The 20,785-nt window shown below is 34.2% G+C and overlaps 1 protein-coding gene across 7 annotated transcripts in view; it reads right to left on the reverse strand.

The window, feature by feature from the left end:
* Positions 1-20,785, reverse strand: part of PPP3CB (protein phosphatase 3 catalytic subunit beta) — a 48,365-nt gene that overhangs the window by 14,420 nt on the left and 13,160 nt on the right. For 6 of the 7 annotated variants that reach the window (XM_060125315.1, XM_060125313.1, XM_060125314.1 and 3 more), the window contains 9 exons: positions 19,878-20,078; positions 19,054-19,178; positions 15,444-15,555; positions 13,499-13,644; positions 13,095-13,234; positions 12,914-12,991; positions 12,714-12,808; positions 9,613-9,738; positions 1,656-1,733 (listed from right to left, as the gene is read on the reverse strand). In XM_060125315.1, the coding sequence (XP_059981298.1) occupies positions 1,656-1,733; positions 9,613-9,738; positions 12,714-12,808; positions 12,914-12,991; positions 13,095-13,234; positions 13,499-13,644; positions 15,444-15,555; positions 19,054-19,178; positions 19,878-20,028 (1,051 nt within the window). In that variant the 5' untranslated portion in view covers positions 20,029-20,078. Of the gene's footprint in view, positions 1-1,655; positions 1,734-9,612; positions 9,739-12,713; positions 12,809-12,913; positions 12,992-13,094; positions 13,235-13,498; positions 13,645-15,443; positions 15,556-18,330; positions 18,385-19,053; positions 19,179-19,877; positions 20,079-20,785 lie in introns of those variants that run through there. The other variant, XM_060125319.1, reaches the window with a different exon arrangement.

Here is a 20,785-nt window from a genome sequence, read left to right on the forward strand (position 1 = left end):
GAGGCCCGTGTACCGCAAAAAAAAAAAAAAAAAAAAACTATTTAAAAATTTTATGGAAAAGACAGATATGATGAAATATGTTAGAACTAAAAGCTTCTACAAAATATCATAGAGAATTAAAATAAGGAAAAATTAATATTATTCATTAAATCTTATTATCCAAACAAAAAAAGAACTGATATAATTTATTTCAATGAACAAAACTATAAACCAGAGTAAAAGCACATCCCTGCCTGCCACCAACAGATGGCACTAGCAGACACTTGTATATAGTCACTTTGTGCTTTCAACAAATGGACTTAAAATTGTGGTTAAGAATCAAACCTGTTGGTAAGTAGAGAAATTTCTAAACAGTTTTTACTCAGATTTTACTTGTTAAATGGTCACTTGATAGGGACAGTTTACATAGTTGGGAAAGCAGATAGTAATTTCTCCCTTAGCATCATGAGAATTCAAATTTTAAAATGTAAATTAAACCAACTGTAATTTATAGCCACCAAGCAAAATAAGTAAAAACAACCAAAACCCAATTAGGTGGGCCTGTGAAGAAATACAGGTCTATAGATTCACTGCTAGAAACACTTCATATTGGTCCAATTTTTATGCAAAGTAATCTGGCAGTTCATAGCTAAAATAATGAAGCTAAAACTCTTCATTCTGTTTAACTCTGTAATTCTCTTCAAGAAATTTATTCCAAGAAGGAAAATTAAAACTATTGTATGAATGTTTATTGCATGCTATTCATAATAAAGATAATTTAAAGCAACCCAAATGCCAAACAATATAATACTAACTACAAAGATTATGGTATATTGATATACTTAGAAATATGTAGGTATCGAATTTTACCAATGTGTAGACCATGTTTAATACATGGAAACATTTATATGAGAATTAAAACTATGAAAAGTATGCTGCAACAAAGATGTGAGGGGCATATGGAAGGGAATAAAGAGTTTTCAGCTTACAAACTGTTTATGTTTTTGTTCATTCAGTTAATTAATATAAATATTTAAATTTAAGTTCTAAATAAAAACTTCAGAACATAAAAATAAAAGTAATTTTGTTTCTATTGTATTAGTTTATACTATAAATGTGCATTAGGTACATAGGCTGGTTGGCTTACATAAGAACTAACAACCATGTATAACTTTGTATGGAAAAAATGCTTGCTGAATTTTAAACTAAACTAACAAGTGGTCTCTTAGAACATAACCACTCATAAATTGAGAACAGCTTACTTTGAGTTTTCAAAGGAAGAAGTGACAACGGCATTGGGTATTCAGGTATGTTTCTGATGCACTAAGAATACAGTACCAAGGAAAAAAAAGCATTTTTATCCTCCCTTCTCTAAGTAGTGTCCATATTCATGAAGAACCACATTCTATTAGCACTTCAATTTTCCTTTCCTTCTGTTCTTTCTTCCAGATTTCCCCTTTCCCTAAATTCATTTTCTTCCCCATACCAACAGAAAAAAAAAATTACTAAAATGATTTTAAAATCTTAAAATAAATAATATCTGAAAAACTGACTTGTCACTTATCAAATAGCATAGCCATTTGAGAGCAATGACTATATTTTACAAGAGTATATTAAAGCTGGGCAGTTAAAAGATTCTATTTCACAATAAAAAACAGTAAAATGAATAGTCATACCATCAAACTGGTCTTCTCCTTCAGTCATAAGTTCATCATCAGAGCAAATACTCAGAACATTTACCAACATTTCTGTCACTATTAAAAAAAAAAGTTACACATTAGTTTATCATATTCAACTATCTATATGTATACAGGGCAACTATTTATACAAATGATCCAAGAAAACGAACATATTCTGATAGCAGAAATGATGGAATTAAAAGCTATGAGGGCTTTTAAAATGAAAGAAATTAAGTGGCTAACGAGCCTGAGAGAGTCTTTATGGAATAAGTTTTCAGGTCTCTCAGGAAAAAAAAATGAAGCCCCCACAGGGCTAAGAACAGGGATGAATAACATCTAAATACATACATTTAAATTCTTCATTTATGGATACAGCATTAAGGAGTAAGAAAGGGACCTCCCTGGTGGTCCAGCGGTTAAGACTCCGTGCTCCCAATGCAGGGGGCCTGGGTTCGATCCCCAGTCAGGGAACTAGATCCCGCATGCTGCAACTAAGACCCGGCACAGCCAAGTAAATAAATACATATTTAAAAAAAAAAAAAAGGAGTAAGAAAAAACCATGGCACAGTTCCACTGTTTCATAAAGTTTCAGGATTCAATCTTTTAAAAACTGGCTCCAGGGGCTTCTCTGGTGGCGCAGTGGTTGAGAGTCCGCCTGCCGATGCAGGGGACACGGGTTCATGCCCCGGTCCGGGAAGATCCCACATGCCGCGGAGCGGCTGGGCCCGTGAGCCATGGCCGCTGAGCCTGCGCGTCCGGAGCCTGTGCTCCGCAACGGGAGAGGCCACAACAGTGAGAGGCCCTCGTACCGCAAAAAATAAATAAAGAAAAATAAAAAAGAAAAGCCTAAAACTGGCTCCAGCAATTCCCCTGAAACTTAATTCCTAAGACTACTAATGACTATCTAACAACTGGAACCCATGGTTCTTTCTTAGGTTTAATTCTCCTTCACCGTTCTATATATTTTTTTGTCTTCTCTTTTCCCTTGGTTTCCAGGATTCTACTCTTCTGTTTTTTCTACCTTTCAGACTATTTTTCCCACAAATTTGGACATTCTCAAGATTCTCTCTGCAGTCCTGTTGTTTTTATATGTTCAATCTCTTGGTGATTCCATCCATTATTATATATTTTCAACTACCACCTTTTGAAGATGATTCCAAACTCTTTATTGCCAGTCTCGACCTCTCCTTCAATCTCTAGATTTCCCTGCTGGTTTTACTGCCAACTGTCTCAGACTATTTGTATATCGGCTGTCTCCCCTACTAAAATGAAAGCTTCATGAGTGCAGGGTGCTGTTCTGTTTACTACTGCATCCCCAGAGCCTGGTACTATGCCAGGCACATGAGAGGCATACAGTAAATATTTGACAAATGAGTAAATAAAAAAATTAAAGGTATAAGCAAATTTCAATTAATCATAAAAACGCCTATTGAATATTAGCCCCTGGATGTCCTGATGGCACCTTGAAATGGACACATTCAAACAAAATTCAATACTGCCCCTATTATTTCCCCTATAGTATATTAATAGCACACCACATGTCAGGCACTGTGCTCAAGTTCTGGGATTCAGATATAAAAGGTCCAGTCTCTACCCTGTAAAAGCTTACTAACTACTAAGGATAAATAGTTATATATATACATATTATATCACAAAAAAGTGATGAGCACTATGCTGAAAGTACGCAGAGTTATGCACAAGATCTGCTGAAGAAAAGAAGGCTTTTGGGACTTCCCTGGTGGAGCAGCAGTTAAGAATCTGCCTGCCAATGCAGGGGACACAATTTTGATCCCTGGTCCAGGAAGATCCCACATGTCACAGAGCAATTAAGCCTGTGTGCCACAACTACTGAGCCTGCACTCTAGAGCCCGCAAGCCACAACTACTGAGCCCGCATGCCATGACTACTGAAGCTCACGCACCTAGAGCCCGTGCTGTGCAACAAGAGAAACCACCACAATGAGAAGCCCACACACTGCAACGAAGAGTAGCCCTCGCTCACTGCAACCAGAGAAAGCCCACGTGCAGCAATGAAGACCCAACACAGCCAAAAATAAATAAATAAATTTATTTAAAAAAAAGAAAAGAAGGCTTTTGGTAGAGGAATCATGAAGTAGAAATTTGCCAGGTGGAGAGGGCAGATAAAGCACTCTAAACAGAAGTTAGAAAAACTATGAAGAAGTCATATAGATCAGTGGAATAAAATTGAGTCCAGAAATAAAACCTCACATTTAAGGTCAACTGATTTTCAACAAGGGTGCCAAAACAATTCACTGGGGAAAGAATAGTCTTTTCAACAAATGGCGCTAGGACAACTGGATATCCACATACAAAAGAATGAAGTTGGACCCCCACTTCACACCACACACACACACACACACACACACACACACACACACACACACATTAAGTCAAAAAGGATCAAAGACCTAAAAGTAAGAGCTAAAACTATAAAGTTTTTAGAAGAAAACATAGGAGTAAATCTTCATGAGCTTGGCAATGGTTTCTTAAATGTGACACCAAAGCACGAGCAACAAAAGAAAAAATAAAGAGGACTTCATCAAAATTAAAAACTCTTGTGCTTCAAAGAATATCACCAAGAAAGTGAAAAGACAATGTCACAGAACAGGAGAAAACATTTGCAAATCATATATCTAATAAGGGACTTGCCTCTATAATATACAAATAACTCTTACAACTCAATAGTAAAAAGACAATCCTTTTAAAAATGAATCCATTTAGAAATAAACATTTCTTCAAATAAGATATGCAAATGTCGAATAAGCACATAAAAATATACTCAACATCATTATTCATTAGGGAAATGAGATACAATTTCATATCTAATATGATGGCTATAATAAAAAAAGATACATAATAACAAGTGTTGGCGAGGATATGGAAAAACTGGAAACATTATACACTGCTGGTAGGATTGTAAAATGGTATAGCTCCTTTGGAAAACAGTTTGACAGATCCTCAAAAGGTTAAAAATAGAGTTATATGACCCAGCAATGCTTACTCCCAGTTACATACCTAAGAAAAATGAAACCATATTGTACAGGAATGTTCATCGCAGCATTATTCATAGTAGTCAAAAAGTGGAAACAACCAAATGTCCATGAGCTGATGAATGGATAAATAAAATGTATATCCACACAATAGAATATTATTTGATCATAAAAAGGAATAAAGTACTGATTCATGCTACAACATGGATAAACCTTGAAAACATTATGGAAAGAAGCCAGTCACAAAAGACTACATATTGCATGATTCCATTTACATGAAATACCCAGAATAGGAAAATCTATGGAAATAGTGAGTAGATTAGTGGTTGCACAGGGCTGCAAAGAAGATGTGGGGGGAACTGGGGAGTGAATGCTAATGGACACAAGGTTTCTTTGGGAGGATGGTGAAAATGTTTCAAAACTGATTGTGGTGACAGATGCATATCTCTGAATATACTAAAAACCACTGAATTACACAGTGTAAATAGGTTAAGTGTATGGTATTTGAATTATACCTCACTAAAGCTGTTATGAAAAAATAAAGAAAAAGTAAGAAGGCATGAAACTTACACAGCATATAGTACATTAAGGAAGTTGGCTGGGCTGTTTCATACCTGGAACATAGAGAACGTGAAAGAAAAAGACAAAAAGTGAGGCTGAAGAGAAAGTAGGGAAGGTCCACATGTGACAGGCTAAGGTTTATCCTGAAAGTTACCAGAGTCATTTATGGATACTAAATAGTAGCTTTTAAGTGTGTAGTGCTTTCCATCTAGAAGCTTAGCTGTGAAGGAAAGGCAAGAGAATCATAGCACAGTAGTAGTCAATGAAAGATATCAGAAAAAGGAAATGTTATTTATTTTTTATTTAAAGATCATATAGATTTGAACAATTTACAAAAGAGCTCAGAAGAGAGAGTTTGAAGATATAGAAGATGTAAATAATACAGTAACTTTCCTGAAAAAGCAGAAGGGTAATGAAATATAAGGACAAGTTAGAAAGGCTAGCCCTGGATAGAAGGGTCACATCTTCAGCAGGATAAGAATTCAAGATGAGTGCAGTTTATTGGGAATTCCCTGGTAGTCCATTGGTTAGGACTCCACACTTTCACTGTCAAGGGTCCGGGTTCAATCCCTGGTTGGGGAACTAAGATCCCTGCAAGCGGTGTGGCATGGACAAAAAAAAAAAGACTGCAATTTATAAAGCAGGGGAACAGTCAGTACAGAAAGCTCCCATTAATGGTACATGTTCTCTCTGAGAGTAATGGAAGTGGCTAGAAAAAGAAAATGTTTAAGTAAAAAAGATAAAATTTTAGAATATATCCTAACGGAAATGAGTGAGGAAGCAGACTAGTGATATAAAGGATGTTTGGGTACTACTGAGAGCCTAGCTAATGCTAGAAATCAAAGGGTGGTACCAAATCATAAGGCTGTATAAATATCTCCAACAGTGCTTTATATGTTGACTGTAAGAATGGAAAAAATGGATAGTTAGACTTTACTGGGGCTAACATTTATAGAACAAAGTAGAAAAACGAGAGAAAGGAGTTTGGAGGTGTGTTAAGAAGAAAGAGAGGCAAGGGGGGATCTGACTAAAAAAGAAAACAACACGTTCAAAGGCCTAGCAATCCAAATGAAGATGAAGAGAAGCTATAACTGAAGTAAGCGGTTGCTAGAATAACAGAAGTTTCATCAGGGTGTGTTAATAGCACTATCATTACCAGACTCAACACATCCAAGCCATTTTCAACCATTCCCTCCTCTTAAACATGCAATCTTGTTAAGTCTCACTGATTCTTTTACAGTTCTTGCAGTTCTCCCATGCTCTCCATTCCTAATGCTAACAGGGTTTCATTATGTTTCCATTTTGACTCCCGATGAAGCTTCACAACAGGTCTCCCAATCTCTAGTCTTCCTTGCAGTTCACTTCACCAGAGTAATTTTTCTAAATGACTATCATGATTATATTCTGTTGCAGTTGCTTCTCACCATTTATCAAAGTTCCAGATTCTCTGTTTAAGTGATCAAGATCCTCCTGATCTAACCCTGACTTAACTTTTCATTCTTTTTCTACTACTGTCCTTCATACATCTTACTTGCTAATCTAACTGAACCTCAACATTTGTCAGTGACGTTATGCTTTCTTCCTTTCAGACTCAGGATTGGGAAGTTCTCTCACCTAGAATTCTCTTGCCCAGATCTACCAGCACAATTCCACCATTCTTTAAGCCCCAGTTCAAATGCTACTTTAATCCCTCTGACAGATATAATCTCCTCTCTCTTGTTAATTCCTATAAAACTATGCTTGTCTTGGAGCGCTTACCATATTACATTTTATCATTACTTATGTATCTTTAGTCCCCTATTAATCTGCAGAGACCCAATATCTTACTTGTATTTGTGTATCCTTAGTACCTTGAATAAAACAGACTTTCCAAAAAAATCTAGCAAATGAACAAATCCTACATGTATGACCTTCTACAGATGATCACACTATGCTGGACTCTCTGAAACAGAGGTTCTTAAATTGGGGCCAATAAGCCTGAGTGGGGTTACCAATCCACTTCAGATCTGTAAACATCCTCAAAATGTTACATACGTACAGATGGTACATATATTTCGTACATGAAATTTTCTGGAGGAAAAGTCTGTAACTTTCACGAGATTCTCAAAAGGGTTTTGTATTAAGAAATTAATAAATGTATTTGTGTACTTTAATTTTTTTAAGAGTCCTTATCTTTGAGATTCATTCTAAAATATTTATAGATACAAAAAATAACAGCTGAGATTTGATTCAAAATAATTGAGGTGTGGCATGGGAAGTAGTGGATGGCTATATAAATGACACAGTATTGGCCATGATTTGATAACTGTCGAAGCTGAGTAATTAGTACATAGGAATTCATCATATTATTCGCTCTACCTTTGTATCGTGCTGGAAATTTTACAACATAACATTTTTTAAAAACAAAATAAAAAGCCCCCAAAAGGCTAAAAAACACTACTTTCATCTAACTTTGGGATTAAACCAGCCTCCAAGGAAGCCTCTGGCTTAGTTAGGTTAGTTGCTTCCCAGGGACTAGATCAGAGTCAAACTGGCTTTTTCGATGCGGAATCAAATGAAGTGCCATTTGCTGCTTTTCACACCAAAAGAACATTTTCATTAGAATGAAGAAGTAGTTAGGCTATTTAAACACCTAACATGTATTAAAATGGAAAACTAGGCAAAGAGTTTGAGAAAATTTTCTTACTGTGCTCAACATTGGTTAGGATTCTATTTGCATATAATGTTCAAATCTGAGATTCCCATTTTTAGAAAGATATGAATAATTTAGAGATCCACAGAAAAACAACAAAAATGGTCAAAGGGTTTGAATACGTCCTCACAATAGCTAAGATGATTTAGAGTGGCAAAAAAGAACAGACGATCACTTAGTAGCAGACTTCAAATGTAGGATCACTGAATTCCACTGTTCTTCACTTATGAGAGAGCCACAGAAACTAGATTAAATTTTCTCATTTCTCAAAAGGAGTTAGACTACATGATTGTTAAGTATACTATGAGATCTAAAATTCTATGATGTCCTGGTTTTTGATAGGTGCATTCGTTGAGAAAAGCTATTATCTTCTCTCTCCTTGTTTGAATACTCATAGCATAAACATTTAGATTAGATATAATGAAATATTTCCTTTTTTGTGGAGGCATAAGAAAATCAAATTAGAAATATCCATTCTCCTCCTGCCTTATCTTCCCTGCTCTCCCCACCCCCCACCCCACTCATTCTTCATTAAAATATTTGTGTTGCAGTCTAGCCTGGAGGCAGGAGAATGAGCAAGATGAATTCTTAAATTTCCTTTAGCCTGATGATGCTATCATTGAACTATTTCTCATATACCAAAGATAGAAGGTTATAAGTGTAATGCATCCCTTGCACCTAAGCCCTTTACTGGCCCCCTTCTCAAATGCTAAAGTGGGTAATTCTATCCCCATATTAATGTTGACCTACGGAATAACTGACAAAGACCAAAGGCAATCTGCAAAAAAACTGTTTAATATACACAGTTTAAGTATTAACTCTGAATTGCAGAACGAAAAATTGCCTTGGCAGAAGTAACATATCTCAGACAGAAAGGAACATTTTGTAACACAGAAGAGGTGAGAAAAAATAGAGAGGGATATAGAACAAAATGTTTTACAATCATGTCTGTACTCTAATATTCTTATATTCCACGTATGGAAACTGAGGTATTGCTTTGTGGGAAAATTAACACTAAAATGGAAAAAGAAGAATGTGATAAGGTAAGGAAATCTTAGGAACTCTAAAGAACTAGAATAAAATACAAAAACAAAATCTCTTAAATAGCATTTATTTTTTTTAAAAAGTCTATTAAATACATAGTAATAGGAATCTTTAAATTATCAGAAAAGCATTACCACTAAAATTGTATACATATTTTTTTATATAAGAGAAGAAATATCAGGTCAGAATCTGAATTTCTCTTTATCATTTTTGAGAGTACAGAACTGCTACAAAATGACTAATATTGCCTCAAATGAGGGCAATTAAATTCTCCCATGAATTGCCATGACATCCCCAAAAGTGGTGTTAAAATATGTAAAAGTGTCCATTCCAAAGCAAAGCTATTCCTCTATTCCTTCATAAAATATTTAAGCTAAAGAAAAAAAGAAAGAAAACCCAACAGCTGAAGACAACATCAGGCTATTTATAAGTCTTCTCCCAGTCCTCCAGACACCCTCAGATGGGGGCTGTAAACAGCTAACTAAAATATCTTTGAGGCTCTCATATCCACACCCACTGACACAAGTAGAGCTGTAGCCACAGTGAAATTAGCCTTCAGCTTCCTTTAGCAAGTAGTATATGCCTGCAATAGTACGCTGGAGCAAATATAACAGTAATAAAACAATTTTTTTAAATAAAAATCATACCTTTTTCTCCAACAAATGGTAAAGACCATGTGAAGACATCCATAAAATTGGGCAACCAGTAAGGATGTGGAGAACAGTTAAATTGTCGAATATTCATCACATTATTTTCATACTTTAATACAGCAGCTGCAAGATAAGTCTGAATGTCAATGTAACAATTTGCCTTTAGCTCTAAAAGTCTAAAAACACATATAAGCAGAAAAATATCTTTTTAAGGGGGTGGGGAATCAAGGGGTGAGTAGAATGAGGGCTAGTAGCGGGAGGTAGAAATTTTTAGTAGTAACACACTTTTGCTTTTAACACACTCTTATGTAGAGCATAGTCAGATCTTCACTTGTCATTATTAATGAAATTCCCAGTCTTTCTCGAATGTTTATTTTACTTTATAATCCAATGATAAACATGCACTTTTACTAAATCCAAAATTGTGAAAACTCAGTTTTTAGAGGAAACACAGAATGACAATGAGCAATTTTCTAGGTTTAAAATTTCATACAAGTTGGAAGAATTTAAGAGGGTGTTTTTAGTTGCAGGCAACCTGAAAAGGACAGCTAAATGGAAATAAAGCAAGAAAAAAAAAAACAGAAAAGAAAAAAATTTGGAACATTTTATTTATGAATGTAGGAATGTACTTATTTCATGTATTATAAGAAATCAAATGAAACTACTACAAAAAATATTTTACTTCATATAGAAAAAAATTCCATTAAAATACCGAAAGAGAAAATATTATACAGGTAACATACTCTTCTCAATTTCAGGTATCTTTCTAATGTTTCATAAGTTGATATAAACAATACCTTAAATTAATCTGACACAGATTTCAGTCACTAGTTATATTATTTTATGGGACACTGGACTAGATGGGCTAGATTCTAATCTAAGCTACAGCATATACTAGCTGTGCAATAGTTAGCAAATTAACTAATCTGTTTCTCATTTATAAAACAAGACTAATATGTTCACCCTGCCTACCTCAGAAGTTTAAGGTCAGAGAATGTATTTCACATGAAAGTACATAAAAGTATAAAATGCTTTGTAGACACTATAATAATTATGTGGTTACTTTTCTTTTTTCATTTTAATGTAAAGCACTGAAATGTAGATGTTAAATTCCAAGATTTGGGATTCTAGCTCATATAGAGTCAAAAGTAATATGTTTGTTTCCCTTATGAAATTCCCATGAAATAAACATATTTTAAATTTAGCCTCAGAAATTAAGGGCTGATACAAAGCATTCGGCTTTAAAAAAGAGAGAGAAAGAATCTAGAAAATTGCCTTACAGATGGAATGAAACATTACAAACATATCCCATACCATGTAAGCACTCAAGTCATTAACACTATGTACAGAATCAGAACTACCAAGAGACATTTGATTCTGACAAGACAGATTCAATGGTTTGAGTTTCTTTTCTGAGTACTAAGAAAAGCGATCCCTTAACCTCCTGAGTTAAACTGACGAAGGACAACCAGTAAGTCAGTAATCAACAGAGCACTGAACACTAGCTCCTTTAGTACTGACAAGGGGAGGTTACAGGTAGAAAGTTAAATGTAACAAATCAATTCTGAGGATGGCATCCAAACTTAGATATGTTCCTCTTCAAAAATGAAGCCATGCTTCATTAGGTATCTTTATAGAAGCGTCAAAATTTATAAACCAAAATATAATTTAAAAAACTATTTTAGCACTGGCATAATCCTTGGAGGCTACAATGATACTAGCTTCTAAAGATTACCAACTCAGTTAATGTCAATGGTATGGTTGTTTTGGTAATTAATACAGTATGGAGTTCTTGTAGCATACTCTGTATCCAAGTTATTATACAGCTTGCTACTGTCTGATCTCTGGCAAATGTTTTAATCTTTTAACTATGATCTATACTCTTCCAAAAACTCTTATTCCACTCCTCTTTTGAACTCACACCACAACCCATATTTAGCAACGACCTCATTATTTCTCTAAACGTACTTTTAAAAGTCTTTAACCTTCTGTTCTTTCCTCCTGGTACAACCACTCCAGTGTGACCCTGGAAACTATGGCACAGTCAACTGAATTCCAGACATGTCAAGACAGAATAGAAGCTGGCTTCTTAATTTCCTCTTCTGAAAATGTGAACTACGTAAACATACTCAAGCTCATCTTCAGTGTCCCTGGCACACACTTAACTAGATTAAGATCCTTTGGTATTATCTCTCAATAAACTGTGTTCAAAGTTAAAGTAAATCCAGTTATTACAGACAGAGCAAATTTGGAGGGAAGAAGGGGGAACAGGAACCACTAGAAAGAAGGGAAATTAAAAAGACGTAAGAAAGGGCTTCCCTGGTGGCGCAGTGGTTGAGAGTCCGCCTGCCGATGCAGGGGACATGGGTTCGTGCCCTGGTCCGGGAGTATCCCACATGCCGCGGAGCGGCTGGGCCCGTGAGCCACAGCCGCTGAGCCTGCGCGTCCGGAGCCTGTGCTCCGCAACGGGAGAGGCCACAAAAGTGAGAGGCCCACGTACCGAAAAAAAAAAAAAAAGACGTAAGAAAAAAGGAAGAAAGATCAGTAAAAAGAAAGGAAAGGGAAGAATGTATCCCAGAAAGGAGGTCAGATTGACTTAATCAAAGCCTCAACTACAAATCATCATGGGGCAGTAGAGATAAACGTAGGGAATAGAAAGGGAAAGCAAACCTAGATCAGTGAACATAAAACAAGAGACATGATAAACAACTATGCGGTACAAATACATGAAATGGTCAAAGCAGCAACAGCAGCTTTATGCAAACAAGAAAACATTCTCTTGACTATAAGGGGGAAGATTTAAGAAAGGGGAGTTTGAGAAAATCATGTTTATTTTTGCTTGACGTAGTTACCTCAGAACATTCTTTCACAAGGCAGCTTTTGTGAATGACAAGTTGTGGACTGGTTACATATGACTTAAGTTTCACATTTTGGATTTTTATTTCTTGCCCTCTCCCCTCCCTTATATCTTATACTTTTTTATAATAAGATTTGGATAGTTACAGTTTCAAACAATACCCCTTTTCTATTATATTTTCAAAAAAAAGTCAATTTATATATTAAGTTGTTTAACAATTTTTTTATCAACAACATCTTACCTTTATTATTGTAGACATCTAAGTAATTAGGTGCCGAAAAAATTGTTATTAATGAAGGGAACCCTGTAGTTTGACTTTTTCTGTACATTCTATAGCTGCAAAACAAATAGCTTAATATGCATCGTAAAGCATCAATCATGGTTACTAAGTTTGATTTGTATATAAGGTGTTAATTTGGGTCAGGGAAACAGAATTCTTACCCTGCATCTTGAGCTTCATGAGCTCTAATAATCGATAACAAATTATTGTTTTGCAAAAATTCACACACTGCTGGATAGCTGTGGGGAAAAAGAGTAAATTAAGTAAAATAATGACTTTCTATATGAAGCATATGCTATTTTAACAACTACAATGTGATTAAACTTGGATTTTTTTCCTTACTTATAAAAATAAGAACATCCTCGAACTGTATTGTGACTAAAATGTTCCTGTGATTTTTCATTTCCAAAATCTTCAGAAGGATCAGACCATAGCAAGTCACACATTGGTCCAAATGCAGGTGGCTCTTTGAATCTATCTAACTGTGAAAGAAGAAAAGAAATAAAGAACAGAAATAACTTGTCAAAAAGTGAGAATGGAATGGACATAGGAAAGTGGTACCAACTTTAAATATTGTCCATACTACATTGTTCTGAATGGTTAGAAGATATTTCCATAAAATATCAGTATATTAATTTTTACCATTACCTAATCTTGGCAGTGAAGAGAGGTTTGAAGCTTCTAGTCTCTATCCAACAAAATACTATAAATAGGAATCAACTCTTGGAACTAAAATATATACTCACTCTCCTAATATCATCCAGTGTGTGTATTTCTGGTGAAAGTCCACCATGAACACAAAGAAACTGTTGGTTTAAAAGTGCAGCAAGAGGCAGGCTATCAAAAGCTTCCATACAAGCTTCATAGACTCTTTCTGAATATTTAATTTTACCTAGAAAAAGAAAAAAATTCAATAATTGAAAACTGCATAACTTGTTGATCATTTTGAAAACATGTGTGTGTGTATACACACGACTATTAAAACCAAGGCAAGAAAATTAAAGATACGGGAAACAGCCAAGTGGCAGCCAGGGGTTCCGACTGGGTAAAGGGGTGAGTTTAAAAAGGCAGCAAGGAGAAATTTAAGGGACAATAAAACTTTTCTGTATCATGACTGTAGTGGTAGGCAGCTCTATTCATTTGTCAAAACTCAGAACTAAACACCACAAAGAGTAAATTTTACTGCGTAAAAAAATTTTTTTTAAAAAGGCCAGCATCTTGCCCAATTGAATCAAGAAGGATAAGCAATGTTATTGATCTTGTGAAGACAAAATATGTGCTCTCTCTAAATTTATTTTGTGTATGCAGCAGATAGTCATGTTACTAAAAATAAATAAGTCAAATCTCTAAAAATAGTTAAACTGTTCACCTTTATAGGCCAAGAAAGGCAAAATTAGAACTAAAAGTTAAAACAGTGTTAATACTTTATTTTATTCTAAGAGTCAGTGACTACTTTGTTGTTATAGGCAAGACTACTATATCACCACAACAAAACTCAAGGTCCATCCAATTAAAAAAAAGATTTTATTCATATGTTGCAGGAGCAGAGGCTTTCCTTTAGCCTACAATGAACACTTAAAATGGGCAGTGAAGCAAGAAGCCAATATAACACAAGAAAGACTCTACCAAACTAAACTCTCATCTACTTTTAAGTAGATATCATACACATTCTCTTGCTCCTTTATACTTTTAAATTCCTGGATATTTTATGTTTTGGGTGGGATTTTGGCGGACCGCTTGTTCCTTATCTAAGGGAAAAAAAGAACTTAGTTCCTACTTCACTTTTTAATATTGTAACATTCTAATACGAGAAAATCTATATCCAGCAAGCAGAGGTTATAAACTGATAGTCTGCTGACAGATCTGTTTTCCAACACTGTGGTTTAATAAAAATTTTAATTTGATTGCTTTTAGGTCAAGCATGCACTTCCCAGGTCTCATCTTATATTCTTTAGGTTACCCACCTGATCCTTGAAGTTATATGAGCTTGCCACCTCTGCCATTATCCATCACTATATCGATCTTTATTGAATCATGTTTTGAGCCTCAATAATTCTGAAGTTATTTCTAATTTTAAATCTTAACTCTAAGACTTAATACAGCCATGAATATTAACAAGTACACAGCTATGAGGTGTGAAAAAAGGTCAAACACTGCTCCATACCATATGGTTGCTTATAGCTATTAGATTACCACAGCCATAATAATTTAAGAGAGAAATGGGGTAAACATTGTAGGTTATGACCTTCCATTCATTAATAGTGTGTTTAAAACAATCTGCATAATTAAAAAATAAGTAAAACAATCTGCAATGATGATTAATCTGCTAAGAATTTTCATGGGAATGCCTCAGTATTGATGGAGAGAAATCTCCAACGCAACCTTTCTTTTCTTTTGGTTTATATTCATCCTGTTAGAAAAAATAATTCTAACGTTAAAACTACATACAGAGCTCAAAACTGTTCCTAGGTACATATGTAAAAATCAAACTTAATAGGAAATACTGAAATGAAAACATCTGAATAAAATTAAACACTAGAGATCACTAGACAATCTTCCTCAAAGCTTGACACATTCGGACACAAAATCTGTTCTTACATGTTGCACTGTAAAAATCGTCAAACTCTTACTACCGACATCACTCCAAAAGAATACTGAGGAAGTGAAAATATTTCTCATGGCAGTACTCACATTCCTGCTTAAAGGTAAAATATTCAGTAAGGTGTCTGCATTCATGGTTGCCTCTCAGAAGAAATAATGTGCTTGGGTATAGAATCTTCAGGACCCATAAATATAAGACACACTACAAAAGAAAATGTTTCCAGTGAATTAATCTTATATTTTTGTTTAACTAAGCTGTTTGATCTTTGCTTCTTTTCTTCTAACCCTATTACCCTTACAATCTCTATCACTCTTCATTATCTTTTTATTATCTTTTTCTCTTTGTCCCTTACTAAAACATAAGCTCCATGAAATTAGGGACTTTGTCATCTTATTCACTTCTGATTCTCCACTCTTAGAAAAGCACCTAGCAAATACTAGAAGAGCAATAAATATCCGTTGAATGAATGAGTCAAATAATTTAATTACTTTAGATTTACAAATTGTTTGCTGTAAAAACAATTAGCAGATTGGGCTCCTCCTTAGGTATACCAATAAATAAAACAATAACAATGTCAAAAATAATAGCAGCTAACATTTATTGAGTACTTATAATGTGCCAAGCACTATATAATTAATTCCCCTCCTTTATTCCTCAAACAACCCTACGAAGTATATAATATTATCTCTATTTTACAAATGAGGAAACTGAAGCAAAGAGCTTAAGTAACTTGTCCGAAATCACAAAACCTCTAAGTAATGGAGATAGGATTCTGATCCTCTGATCTTAAACATTATGCCATGTTGCCTAATGAAGAGAATAACCATGCTTTATGTTTACATTGTTGGTTATGAATGTTGCCTTATATAATGTAGGTGCTTATTATGTGAAATGATTCAAAGATAATTCAATTTCTTAATAAAAAGAATATTAAAACAGTACAGCAACTATTTTTCCCTAAATACACCTAACATAAGAAACAGACTCAATCCCACTACTGGGCATATACCCTGAGAAAACCATAATTCAAAAAGAGTCATGCACCACAATGTTCACTGCAGCTCTGTTTACAATAGAAAGGACATGGAAGCAACCTAAGTGTCCACCAACAGATGAATGGATAAAGAAGATATGGCACATATATACAATGGAATATTACTCAGCCATAAAAAGAAACGAAATTGAGTTATTTGTAGTGAGGTGGATGGACCCAGAGTCTGTCATACACAGTGAAGTAAGTCAGAAAGAGAAAAACAAATACCGTATGCTAACCCATATATATGGAATCTAAAAAAAAAAAAATGTTTCTGAAGAACCTAGAGGCAGGAATAAAGGAACCTAGAGACAGGAATAAAGATGCAGACATAGAGAATGGACTTAAGAACACAGGGAGGGGGAAGGGTAAGCTGGGACGAAGTGAGAGAGTGGCATGGACTTATATATACTACCAAATGTAGAATAGCTAGCTAGTGGGAAGCAGCTGCATAGCACAAGGAGCTCAGTGCTTTGTGACCACCTAGAGGGGTGAGATAGGGAGGGTGGGAGGGAGACGCAAGAGGGAGGAGATATGGGGTTATATGTCTAAGTATAGCTGATTCACTTTGTTATAAAGCAGAAACTAACACACCGTTGTATTATACTCCAATAAAGATGTTAAAAAATAAAATTTAAAAAAATAAAAAAAGAAACAGACTCACATTTTACTTATTTGGTTAAAAAAAAAGGAAAGACTATTTCATATGTAAATAAGCTTGGTTTACATAATCATATACAAAAAGAAAAAACAAACTTCATTTATTTATTTTTTTGGCCGTGCTGCTTACGGAATCTTATTTCCCTAACCAGGGATAGAGCCCGGGCCCTTGGCAGTGAAATCGCAGAGTCCTAACCACTGGACTACCAGGGAATTCCCACAAACTTTATTTTAAACAAGTTAAGGTATATGAAATGTGTAACTATTCACATCTTCATTTTATTCACAAGAAAAAAATAATTAAACTGGGGAAATACTTATTAAACACCTGTCCTTTTTCCTTATTCTGATTATTATTTTCCTTTTATAACAATAAAATATATTAACAGTCAGCTACTAAACCCTCTAATACAAAGACATACATACCAACATGCTCAGGTACCAAGTAATCTTCCTAAAATTTTTTATTTTATTGTTTTTGTCAAAGCCCCCAATCAGAATAGAATTTTAAAAAAAAAGCCCCCAATCTTTATATTAAGGAGGGCAATTTTCTAGTTTTCTTGAAGGCTCCAGGGAAGTTTGAGGAGGCTGATGATGAAACTATGAATGGAAAGAGGAACAACTAAGGATAATAAAATTCCCAAGGGAATTTGGGTGGACAGAGCCCTGAGCTCTCTTCCCCACTAAGGATCCTAGCATACCTCAGAAAGGAGGTTGAAAACACTGGAGGAGAATTAAACAACAGTAATCGGCATGGAAATTCACCAGGTAAAGCTTCAGTATCTAGTGGGGGAGATGGTTAAGAGCACAGGCTTAGAGTCAAACTGCCTAGCTCCACCATTTACTAACAATATGACCATGGGCAAGTTATTTAACCTCTCCAAGCCTCAGACTCCTCTATAAAATGGATAAAATAATAGTACTTACCTCATAACTTTGTTGTAAAGATTAATCAATGTGTATTAAGTGCTTAGAATATGCTTGAAACACATTAATGCTAACACACCTATCTATTTGTAGAGCTTCTACCCAACAATTTTACCTGTAAGAATCTGTTCTGTAGAAATAATTGGGCAAGTATATAAAGATGTATAAGTATATATATATAAAGTATATAAAGATGTATAAATAATATGGCTCACAGAAGCATCACCTATAATGGCAAAAAACTGGGAACACCTTATATGCCTAATAAGAAGTTGATTAAATTGACTGTGACTTGTTTAGTCGATGGAATACAATGCAGCTATTAAAAATGATGCTATAAATTTATAATTATTTACCTGGAATGACATCACAGCATAGGGATTTATGAAAAAAGGAAGTTACAGAACCTTATAATAGGGTTCCATTTTCATTTCAAAAAAGGAAAGAAAGATGCATATATTAGAAAATACAAATTGTTCTATATTTATATCTTATTTTAATTTATATAATTAGAAAAGTAAAAGGAGCAAAAAGAACCATCTACTGCTAAGTGATAATCAACAGGTCACTTTAATGTCTCAAGTTTTTTAAAACAAATACTTTCAGAATGCATAAAGATTCTATATGATATATTTGGGTTTTAATTGCTATGGAAGGAGGGATAGAAGTACTAGAGTTTGAGCAATAAACGCACTGTAATATATTTTATTTCATCGGAAAAAATACAATTAATCTTTTTTTGCATGGGTGAATGCCTTTAAGGGCAAGAGAGATAAACAGCATTAGCTCCTTAGGGCCACTAGATAACAGGGCAATAAAGACCCCTTAGTTTGCTTACAATTTCCACTGGGAAAAATGGCAATTATAATTACATTAAGAGTGGCACAAAGCAAATTAAAAGAATAGTTTGAAAGACAGAAGAGGAATAAATAGTAGCTTTACTAAAAACTTTAGAATATGCAGAGGTATTAAAAAGAACCCAATACAGGTAATTTAAGGAACTTATTTTATTAGGAATTAATGGAAATCATCTATGATAACACTTAAAAGCAAATCAAATGACAGTATATGATTATTACCTCTATACTAAAATAACCTCTGTCCACATAATCACCAAGAAAAAGGTATCGTGTATTAGCAGGTGATCCTCCTACTTCAAAAAGTTTCATCAGATCAAAAAATTGGCCATGGATGTCACCACACACTGAAACAAGAAGATTATTAGATATGAAAAAAAAACTCTGAAATAACAAATTTTACTTAAATTCTAATTTATTTTACATAAGAGATAGTGTAAAATTATATCAAGAAAGGTCTAAGAAGGAAGTAATCTATGAGGAGTCATGATAGGGATGATGTGTATACAAGTGTTCATGTGCTCAAGATCTAGAACGAGATATAACAAAAGTAATGAAATTTGTAGTCAGTGACAAAATTTTCATCTAACTTTATAAAGCTCCTCTTTAGGAAGCCAAGCATGCATGTCTTAGGATGACAAAATTATAATGGTGGCAGTAAAATCTCCATTCTAACTCCATACTTTCTGTTGACCTGTAAATGATCACTTTTGGTATCTGACAGAGCATTGAGGTATTTGCCCCTAATGACTGAAAACAAAGTAAATAAGTATTTGTTGAATCAAATTCAGTGATGGCCAACACAACTAATGAAACCTTCACAAAAGCATACTAGACTAACTTCTGCACTCAGATTATTTAGGATCATGTTTATTCATTGAAAACAGGCAAAAATTTTAAAAAGAAAATAATCTGGAAATTCAAGATAATGTCCATGTAATATTAATTTAGTATACAATATGAATGAAGAAGAAACAGCTTTATATTTAGGTAAGTAAATAATGGTGCAGTAAAAAAAACAATATCCAAAACATAAATAAGTGTACCTGTAATTGGAGCCTCTACTTCTATCATGGTTTTCTCTCTCCGAAGAATGGCAGCACCCTCATTGATAATTCTAAGTGCAATTTCTTCATCTACCCGACCTTCTTTTACTAAGTGGTTCTTCAAAACATCAACCCTGGGTATCCCATCCATATCAAAAACTTCTTCAGATGTCAAGCGATGCGTTGGGGGGAAAGGGACAGCTGCAATATTTTAATTAATAAAAAATAAATCACTATTAATATATTAACATAAAAACTAATCAATGGATCTAGGTAAATAAGAGTAAAAACTGAAAAGCTGAAGTTTTGCTTCTTCATTTACTGGATGGGGTATTAATTTTTTAAAAGCTTTTTTTAAAAAAAGAGTAATCAAACTATACTTCCTTATTAATAATCTATATATAATAACAGAAGAATTATTAGAGAAATAAACTGTCTCACAAAATTAAAAGTTCTTTCAGGATAACTAAAGCTTTTTTCTTTAAGCAAAAACATTTTTTGGTAGAATTCTCAAAACATACATTCTTCATCTTAAATGAAGTACAATAAATATAATTTAATACCACATAGGCATGAATAGAAAGAAATCCCAAATATAAGGTGATCTACCAACTTCCTATTAAAAATATATAAAACAATGCCTGCTAGCCAACTTGAATAGAAACTTCTAGGGATATAGATTAAAACAGCCAAATGCTTATTGATGGAATTTAAATTAATTCAGATGCACATATAGATTTGAAATAACATTAATAAATCACGATAATTTTGAAATACTGCTTTTTCTCTTACCTTCATGTTTCATAAAATACTTTCATTCAAAATCTTTACAAATTTTTGACATCAGTGTATTCCTTATCACTGGATTCATTTTTTGAGTCATCTAGCATACTTTTCAAAAGCAAATC

This window comes from Lagenorhynchus albirostris, chromosome 16 (genome assembly GCF_949774975.1).
Source record: "Lagenorhynchus albirostris chromosome 16, mLagAlb1.1, whole genome shotgun sequence".
Lineage (NCBI taxonomy): Eukaryota > Metazoa > Chordata > Mammalia > Artiodactyla > Delphinidae > Lagenorhynchus > Lagenorhynchus albirostris.